Below are 10119 nucleotides of genomic sequence, written 5' to 3'. Positions count from 1 at the left end.
CCCCCATTGAATCCCGGTTTACATCTCACATCTTACCCCGCCCCCTCTCTCTCCCTACAGAGGGGACGGTACAGACAAAATCCTACAGCTACTCCTCCAGCTCCAGCTCCAGCTCCAGCAGTAAGAAAGTGGGCAGGTGAGTGTGCAGAGTCTCTGCTCAGGTGGATTCTTTCTCTCTGTCCTGCTTTCTCTGTCACATTCCCTGTGACCCTCTTCTCCTCCCTTGGTATCTCTCCGTCTCCCTCTCTTTCTCTCTGTCCCTTCTTGCTCTGTCTGTCTCTCTTTCCCGCTACCCCATCTCCCTCTTCCTCTCTCTCCCTCCCTCTTTCTCTCTCAGCATGAGAGCTGCTGCCCTGAGGTCCTGATAAACTGGGCTGCAGCTTTAGAGTTTTCCACATGAAACTCTTTCATATCTCAGTAGAGAATCTGAGTTTTGTGTCTGTAATTCACTGACACGGTTCCAGTAGACAGACAGACAGAGGGGGGTGGGATATTCTGGACTAAAAGCGTGTTTTTCTCCCCCCCCCCCCCTCAGCGTGTTTGACCGCGAGGATGACTCCTCTCCGCGTGGCGGGGGCGGGGGGGGGCTGGCCGCGCTGGACCGGCGGCAGGCCGAGCGGCGGAAGGAGCTGATGAGGGCGCAGACGCTCCCCAAAACCTCAGCCGCGCAGGCCCGCCGGGCCATGATCGAGAAACTGGAGAAAGAGAGCGGGAGGTACGGGGTGGGGGGGGGAGTGAATGAGTGAGTGAGGGAGGAGAGGAGGAGAGGGGGAGTGGAGGGAGGAGGAGGAGGAGGGGAGGAGGGGTGGAGAGGAGAGGGAGTGGTGGTGGGGTGAGGAGGAGAGGGGGTGAGTGAGTGAGTGAGTGAGTGAGTGAGTGAGTGAGTGAGTGAGTGAGTGAGTGAGTGAGTGTAGTGAGTGAGTGGTGGAGTGGCTGACTGATGGCTGATTCAGTTAGTTAGTTAGTTGGTTTCGTTGGCTAACGCACCCTGTCCCGTCCCCAGCCCGGCGAGCGCGGCGGTGTCCCGGGTCAGTAAGGTGCAGCGCTCCACCAGCTTCGGCGTTCCCAACGCCAACTCCATCAAGCAGATGCTGCTGGACTGGTGCCGGGCCAAGACGCGGTCCTACGAGGTGGGCGGCGCCGGGACGCGGTCCGGCTGCGATTGGGGCGCGACTGGGGCGTGTGGTTTGGCTGCACTTTGGGCTGTCCCCGGCCTGCAGAAAGCCCGACTGAAGTTGCTGTTAATATTAGCTGTGGTCATGCGCTGTTAGGATTGTGTTCCCTCTCACCTTATATCATACCCACTTTCTGTGGCTCTCTCTCTCCCTCTCCCCCCCCCTCTCTCTCTCCCTCTCTGTCTCTTCCTCTCCCTCCCCTCCTCCCTCTCTGCCCCCCCCTCTCCCTTCCCTCCTCCCTCTGCCCCCCCTCCCTCCCCTCCTTCGCCCCCCCCCCGGTTTCCTGCAGAACGTGGACATCCAGAACTTCTCCTCCAGCTGGAGCGATGGCATGGCCTTCTGTGCGCTGGTGCACAACTTCTTCCCCCAGGCCTTCGACTACGACTCCCTCAGCCCCAGCAACCGCAGACACAACTTCGAGGTGGCGTTCAGCACGGCAGAGTGAGTACACACACACACACACACACACACACACACACACACACACACACACACACACACACACACACACACACACACATATGCATGCACAGCAACTATGAACATCTAACAACACAACGACACAACACTACTGTAACACACACACAACACACGAATTTGAACACAACGCACACTGATCAGCAGACACTTACACACACACACACACTGCTGTCACTCAAGATGAACCACCAGACACTTCCTCCTCCCCAAAATCTGTTGAGCATCCCTCCACCCCTCTGAGTGTTACTGAGTTTAACCCTTTAATGTGTGAGATCACATACATGATTGTAACATTCTTAACTGAACATTCTAATGCTGATGTCACAATCACTACTGGTAACTGACAGCAACGGAGTTCTGGAACACTGACTCGGAATTTTGGAAAAACTTTTTTAAAGCCAAGTCTGTTGGGGCTGCTGGGCCTGCCTGTGTTGGGGCAGCGTCAAATTTGGTGAGTGCCACGGTCCAGCCCCTGGTGGGGAGGGTGGGTGAAAGCATGGTCGCGGCGTGTGTGTAATGACATCACCGCAGGAGAAGGGCTGCTCCAGCAGGCCCGCCCGCCCTCTCCCGAATCCCTCCAGCACAGCGGAAGTGCGCTCCTCCTCAGCTCTCTCTGTCGCCAGCCACCACCCTCTCTAAGAGCTCGGCTCAGCCGGTCAGCCTGCTCTGTGTTAATGAGCTCAGCTCAGCCGGTCAGCCTGCTCTGTGTTAATGAGCCGGGCTCCTGGAGGAGCAGGGGACTGGGAGGTCTGCTGAGCTCAGTAAAGAGGGCCACTTGACGTGCTGCCAGGTTCTCGCCTGGCGCGGCACGCTGGACGAGGGACTGCGAGTGGATCGCATCCTGCCAGATAATGCCCCCCCCCCAGATCACATAGACTCTGGTCTGGAATGAGGTACTGTACTGGAGGACAATGAATGAAATACACCTTGCCAGATCACGCCCCCCCCCCACCCCCCGCCCCCCAAGTTAATGAGAACCGATACTTGACCATAACTACTTCTCAGTGTGGAGTGTATCCTCAGAAAGGTGTGTGTGTGATGGTGTGTGCGTGCGTGTTTGCGCGTGTGCGTACGTACATGCAAGTGTGTGTCCGTGCGTGTCCGTGCGTGTGTGTGTGTGTGTGAGCGCGTGTGTGCGTGTCGTGTTGCGCGTGTGTTGTCGTCGCTGAGCAGTGTGTGTGCGTGCGTGTGTGTGCGTGTGTCCATGTGCGTGTGTGTGTGAGTGCGTGCGCATCGTAACCTCTCCAGCCCAAACTCTGCTCTTTCTTCCCCAGAGACGCTTCTCCCCCGTAACTGTGCTGTACCGTCCCTGACCCCCCCTTTACTAAAACAGAAACACCCGTCCCGCCCTGCCCCGCCCCGCCTCGCCCCGCCCGCCCTCCTCCTCCACCCCAGGGCGAGCGCCAGGTTACTGCAGGACGGGTGCTGTCCCGCAGCGGGTCCATCCTCCCTCTCCCCCTCTCTCCATCTCTCCCTCTCTCCCTCCCTCCGTCCCTCTCTCTCCTCCTCTCCCTGTCCCTTCTCCTCTCGCTCCTCACAGGAGGTATGTTCTGTGACCTCTGACCTCTGACCCACAGGTGGCTGCTCTGCTCACTTGCTGCTGACTGAGGTTGATGATGATGATGATGGCACTTCGTTCTTCGCACTGCATTCTGCATGTGCTACCTGCACTTTCCCCCCCCCACCTGCCCCCCCCCCCCCCCAGAAAGCCTATACATATACATACAAGCCTTTGTGTCATTTTGGACAGGCAGAAAGGGTTTAGATAATGACTGGTGCACTAAAATAGAAATAGCAGTTGAATTGGATCATCTGAAACCCAAATAAGAAAATCCTTACCCAGATTTACCAGAGATTGAATGAAGTTCATTCTCCTGTCCTGTCCACTTGTTACAAATCAGTCAGTTAATCAATCAGTCAGTCAGTCAGAATTACTCATCTGATGTATTTATGCGTTTATTGTCCAGTAGGTAACATTCTGTACAAGCCTGTTATTCAGATTGTGGTCCTCGAGGGCCGAGAACTGCTGGATTTCCACCCTCCCTTCACCTGGGAGTCAGGTGTGAAGGCAGTCTGGCCAATCAGTAGCACTCATTTTTCAGTTAATTACCTTATCTACCCCTTTCCCTAACCCTCCCTCCCCCCCCTTCACAACCTCCTCCCTGGCACACCCCCCCACTAAGGGTCTGTGGGGGACCCCACCCCCCCCCCCCACACACACATCCCCACCCTCACCGCACCCCCTGTCTCATGGCTTCATTCAGAAACCCAAAACCTGTTTGTGACCATGTGACCACCTGTCGTTTTTTTTTTTTTGGGGTACTCCACGCCTCTTTGTTTTGTAACGGGACAAAACAAAGCAAAGGGTCCAAAACCCCGGGGGGCGGGCTGCTCCCCCCCCCCCCCCGTGTCCGAGTCTGTGTGTGTGTCCTCAGCGCACCCCCCCCCCCCCACCCGAAAAACAAAAAGAGCGAAATGGATGCAGCCTGAAGCTCCATTTGACGTTTTGTTGTGTCTGTGTTTGTGTGCACATACGTGTGAGCGGCTCGAGCCCCTCCTCACAGAGAATGTAATCTTCATGTCTCTTTGTGTCTCTCCTCTCTCTCTCTCCTCACCCTGTTTGTTTTATTCTGTTTTGGCTGCTCACTGCTGTTTTTCTTCCTCTCTCTCTCTCTCGCTCTCTCTCTCTGTCTCCCTCTTTTGTCTTTACCTTCACTCTTCCTGTCATTCCTTCCTTTTGTACTTTCCTCTGTTACCCCGACTTTGTCCTTTTTTTCCTACCCCCATCCTCTGTGCTCTTTATTTTGTCTTCTCCCCCTCTCCTGCTGTCTCTACCTCTATATCTCTGTGTTTCTTGCTCTCTCTCTCTCCCCCTCCCCATCTCCATCCCTCTCTCTCTGCCTCTCCCCCTCCTCCACTTTTTCTCTCTCTCTCTGCCTCTCCCCCTCCTCCTCTTCCCCTCTTTCTCTCTGCCTCTCTCTCTCCCCCTCCTCCCCTCTTTCTATCTCTTTTTCTCCCTTGTTCTGTATCTCTCTCTCTCTGCCTCTCTACCCCTCCTTCCCTCTCTCCTCTCTCCTCTCTCTCTCTCTTCTCCTCTCCTCTCCCCCTCTCCCCTCCCCCCCCCCCCCCCGGCTGGGTGCAGGAAGCTAGCGGACTGTCCCCAGCTGCTGGACGTGGAGGACATGGTGCGGATGCGGAGCCGGACTGGAAGTGCGTGTACACGTACCTCCAGGAGTTCTACCGGGGCCTGGTGCTGAAAGGCCTGGTCAAAACCAAAAACTCCTCCTAGAGTCGCGCCTAGTCGCCCCCCCTCCCGGCCCGAATCCCGCTGAATGGTGAGAGTGGGGAAGAGCGCACGGAGGGAATCCCGTGCCAATGGTTTTGGGGGGGGGGGGGGGGGTGGTGGGTGGTGTTGCCGTGTTCTTAGGGGTTTGGTATCAGTGTTATCAGAATGTTTCCTGTTGTTATGCTATATGCAGTGTTGATCTGATTGGCTGTGGTTGCAAGTGCGGGTGGTGCTGTGATCTGATTGGCTGTGTGCAGAATGGATGGGAATGCAGGGAATCATTGGGTGCTGTGATCTGATTGGCTGGGTGCAGAAGGGATGGGAATACAGGGAAGGGGTGCTGCCATCTGATTGGCTGTGTGCAGAATGGATGGGAATGCAGGGAAGGGTGCTATGATCTGATTGGCTGGTTGCAGGTTGGATGGGAATGCAGAGGTGTATTGAGTGAGAGGTTCAGTGAGTTCAGGGCCTTGGGTTGACTGTCCGTCCAGTAAGTTTAAAGCCAGTACTGCACGGTGGTCCAAGTGACTGCAGTAGTGTGCTCTCTCTATCTCTATCTCCCTTTATGTTTGGGTTTCAGATTTCACTCGACTTTATTCTCAACATTTACGCTGTGTTTTAATGCCTTTAATGGCTGCAGGGGCTTAGCCTGGTGCTTAGGCTAGCCGCAGAGAGGGCTCCTCAGTGATTCTCTGGGTTCCCAGATCCTCCACCAGTGTACGGATGAAACTAATACTGCAGAGACAGACGCCAATGTCTCGCAAAGAGGAACAGAGTCAAAGAAAGTGAGGAAGTGTTCAGAATCTCAGTGAGGTGTTGAGGTCCCCGAGGGGGAGAGTGTGGGGGGAGGGAGGTTGGGATGTTGAGGTTCCCAGAGGGGTGGGGGGGGATGGTTTGGGGTGTTGAGGCTCTCTGTATGTTACAGTTGAAGTTATTAGGGGGCAGAGAGTTATATTATGCAAGCGAGGTCCCGGGTCCAGACGGCCAAACATGGCTTTATTGAGTTCTGGGCCCGGGGCCAAGCTGAGGAGCGCCAGCATTATCTCCCGATCTGGAGCGCCGGCACTTTAAAAGGACTTTCTGAACCTGAGAGGGGATTGAGGAGGGAGCCTGGTCTGTGCCAGCTCCCTCCGTGTGAGAGAGCAGGAAGCAGGGGCGGCTTTTATCGACGCGACCTATCTCTCTGCCGTCTGTTTGCGTTAAAACATGGCCGCCGTATCCCCTCGTGTTGTTTGTGTGGGAAAGCCAGAGGGATGGGGATAAATCCTGGGTCCAGTGTCAGTGCGTGTAAGAGCCTTTACCTCAGAAGCAACTGCCAGATTTTTAAAATGGCCTTTTATGGTCTTGGCCGGGTCAACTGGTAGTGGAGGACTGAAAGTGTTCCTTTTCTTTAACCCTTCAAGGTGTGAGGTCACAGACATGTGATCAGAGTGTTCTCAGCTGAACATTCTGATGCTGATGTCACAATCACTACTGGTGACTGAAAGCAAAGGAATTCTAGAACACAAAAAATAACATTCCCAGAAACCCACTCTTCAAAGGGTTAATGATGCCGTCTTTCTCTGTTCAAGTAGCGCTGTTGCTATTGTTTAGAACACTCCCTTTGTCTCCCTTTGTTCTTTAGTTTCCTGCCCCTGTGTATTCCTTTTATCAGATAACTGAGCTTGCAGACAGGAATCCTTGATTTTCTTCATGCGTTACCTGACCCATTCCCATGTGTGTACAGCCTGACATCTAGTGGCCATGTACAGTATTTTCAAAGTTTTTGAATACTATTGGAAACAGTAAAATTTAGACAGCAGAAGTACAAATATTTTGGTCAGCTTGGCCTTTATGTTACATTTTCCAAGTTAATGAACTTAATGAAGTCACTACAGCTCTGTTCGTTAAAAGCGACCATGTTACAGGGTTCTGCTACTTCTGTTGTGTTTGCAGCTTAGAAAGTTTTTCATTATTGTAGCTCTGCCGGATTCAACACTGGAGTCGTGTAGAAGACAGCAAATGGTAGTCATTCAGATGTTTAATCTTGATGACACCTGACTGTGATCAAGGAAATAAGAACAGAACTGAGAGCAGCGGTGCAGAAGGGGGGATGAGTAATGCTTAGTGGATGTTTTTTAATTCCTCCACAGCAGCTGCTCCAGGAGTCTTGAACTTCCCGATTAAGAGACAGTGAAGCTGCTGCCTCAGATCTAGATTAATTACCCTCCCATTTTGCAAACATTCCGACTTTGATCATGATTATGAACAATAAACACCAGTTAATTGCTTCCATGAGTCACTTCTCTACAGCCATATTTTATAAACCGGCATATACATATATGGCATCCTGTCATTTTCAGGCAATAATACAAAACTGCAAATATCGGGATGGATCTCTTCTGTTGAATCGTCGTTTTTTGTTCAAGCAAGGCTGGGCATTCTTCAGGAGGTTCTTAGAGAAACTGCATGAATTGAACATGGCCGTTGACCTCGGTTCTGCTTGACTGGGAACGTGTTGCTGTAGACGGATTTAACTGAGGTTCCAGTCATCGTGGCTGAGGTTGTTCACAGCAGAGTCCTATGTGGGTTATTTTATTTGTCTCTCTTAAGAACTCTTAAGGTCCCTCGTCTCTGTGTGCCGCACCTCTGTGGAGTGGCTGCCTGTATGACACCGCCCCCCCACCGAACATGCTGTCTGCCCCCCCCCCTCTGTTTCAGGGCCCTTGCTAACTGCATGCCGCTCGTGGAGGTGGAGGACATGATGATCATGGGCAAGAAGCCCGACCCCAAGTGCGTCTTCACTTACGTGCAGTCGCTGGTCAACCACCTCCGTCGGTATGAGATGACCCGCCAGGCCTTCGCTGACCTCTGACCTTTGACCTCCCCGCTCTCCCACCCACCCACTGATGGCTCTCCGCTCCCCTTCCTTGGACAGTGGACAAAAAAAAAAACACACAACTTATAATCTGCCAAACCTCTTGCCCCCCCCCCCCCCCCCCGCCACCAACCTCCCCCACCCTCCGTCCATGAACCCCCCCCCCAGCACCGCTCCTCAGACGACCCCTGAAGGAGGCCGAAGGTGCGTTTATCCGTCTCGCGCTCGCCCCCGCCGCCCTGTGTCCGCCGCAGAGGCGTGAGCGCTGGGGGGCCACGGACACGCCCCGCAGAGTCAGCCCTGGGGAGGGAGCGGTACCCAAAAACCACGCTCTGCACGAGCTACGCGTCGACACCGCCAAGAACGAACACTCAGTGCGCCTGAAATGCCAAAGTTTCACATCTGGTTTTTATATTTAGTCTTTTTTTCTTTTCTTTTCTTTTTTTTTAAAAAAAACAACCTTAAGTTTAAAGTTTTAAAACTTATGTAGTTATGATTTTATAAATAACTGGCGGTCACGTGGGCCTCCATGACCCACAGCGGGAGTTCTGTGCTGAGTTCTGATTGGCTGAACACCCACCCACCGCAAGGGGCAATCACAGCACAGGTAGCTGGAGATAATACTGTCACCCAAGATGGAAGATGTGGACGGTGTGTATGAATTATAAGTCACCTGTTTATTTTCCTCTGCCTTATTTTCTCACTCGGGGGCATTTTTGTATAATGAGATGCTATTTTTGAAGATGCTATAGGAGGAATGGTTGTTTGTATCTGATGGGTTTTTATATAGCTTCTGTCTCTATCCCCCGGTACTGTTGTTTTGTTATACACGTTACCAAAACCTGCATGCTTTTTAAAACACGTTTACTTGAATAGTTTTTGTTTTTATTTTTTATTTTATCATTATTTGTATTATTAATATTTGTTATTATTTCTATTTAAGTCGATGATGTATAAGCACTGGTAATGAGAGTTATTTTATCTGTACTATAGTTATGTCACCAGTAGATGCACGACCCCTTGTTGAGCCCGGAGTCCTGATAGGTTAATAGTACATACATACCGTAGGACCGCCTCTCAAATCACCATGGATACAGACATCTCTTCTCACTCACTTTGTGTTGCTCCGTCAGAAGTGATCCAAGTTGCCTTTTTTTGTTTACACTGTTGTTGAAAGTTCCATTTCTTTTCGTGAGCAGGTTCGCCATACACCCCACACCTGTTTGTCACGTATTTTGGCCACCTGTTCCTCCAGAACCTCAAAGGTCACAACTCACCCCTCTGTTATTACCCATAAATTAAACTGAAGCCATCCAGACCTTAGGTCAAGTGAGCTTGCCGAGGAAGTCGCTGTGGGTAACGGTCTAAGCTAAGTGTCAAACTCCAGTCCTGGAGGGCCACAGTGTCTGCTGGTTTTTGGGGTGTTCTCAGCAGCACCAGTGGTGCATTTCAAGTCACTGATTGGCTGAGGAATCCGCACACCTTGTTCTCGAGGCCTTGATTGGCAGCTGTCTCACTTGCGTCATACGCAGGGCGGACCTCGGGGCTCAGCAACGGGTCTCTGCTTAGGCCACGCCCCCCCAGTGACCTCTGCGGTGACCTTCACACGTCCCCTCACTGCCAGCGCGGCCAGGTGAACACACACCTGTCCTGTGTTCACTGGCTCCTTATTCACACCAGGGTAGTGTTTTATCACTTAGTGTTACAGGTGAGAACACGCTATAACAGAACTACTTCTAGCCAGCACCTGGTCGATTTTTTATGGAGTAATTATTTTAAGCGGTTATAGAAATGTATGTGTATATATATATTTTGCTTGAGGTTTATTTTAAGAGGCTCGACCTCTGGTTTTCGCCCGAGTCACTTCTTCTCTACAGCCTTGAATCCACAGAAGAGCTGCAGTTTCATGTTAATTGATGACCGACGAAAAGATGAAACTTTCTGAGAAATTAGGCGGCGAGAAAAAAAGATTTATGACATCACAAATGTGAAAAGAGGGTGATGTCATTTCGATTAACCTTAAAAAAAAAAAAAAAAGTATCTCAGGGAAGAAATTTATTCTAGATAATACAGCTATATGGTTATAACTGCTCGGCGTAAAAAAATTCAAAGATGTTGACGTATGTATATTGGTTCTAAAATTGGTTTTAATGTAATTCGCTTCTCTCCTTTCCGATTGGATGCTCCTATGGCAACCTGAGGTCTATATTCCCGGCCATGAGATTCCCAAGGCTGTAGAGAGGGTTTGGAACGCGAACGCTCGCGTCTAGGACTAGATTTTTTTTGTTTTTGTTCCCCCCTCCTGCTGAAATTTCTCTAGG

General features: G+C 51.7%; 1 protein-coding gene across 1 annotated transcript in view; it reads left to right on the top strand.

Moving 5' to 3' along the window:
• Positions 1-8239, top strand: part of LOC135233706 (smoothelin-like) — a 72145-nt gene extending 63906 nt beyond the window's left edge. Inside the window, exons 16-20 of the mRNA XM_064297506.1 lie at positions 61-136; positions 536-715; positions 1004-1130; positions 1465-1616; positions 7642-8239. Coding sequence (XP_064153576.1) covers positions 61-136; positions 536-715; positions 1004-1130; positions 1465-1616; positions 7642-7795 — 689 coding nt within the window. The 3' untranslated portion in view covers positions 7796-8239. The remainder of the gene's footprint in view (positions 1-60; positions 137-535; positions 716-1003; positions 1131-1464; positions 1617-7641) is intronic.
• The last annotated feature ends 1880 nt before the right edge of the window (positions 8240-10119 follow it).

The sequence above is a fragment of the Anguilla rostrata genome, chromosome 10, assembly GCF_018555375.3.
Source record: "Anguilla rostrata isolate EN2019 chromosome 10, ASM1855537v3, whole genome shotgun sequence".
Classification (NCBI taxonomy): domain Eukaryota; kingdom Metazoa; phylum Chordata; class Actinopteri; order Anguilliformes; family Anguillidae; genus Anguilla; species Anguilla rostrata.
This window is presented reverse-complemented; position numbering and strand designations above follow the sequence as displayed.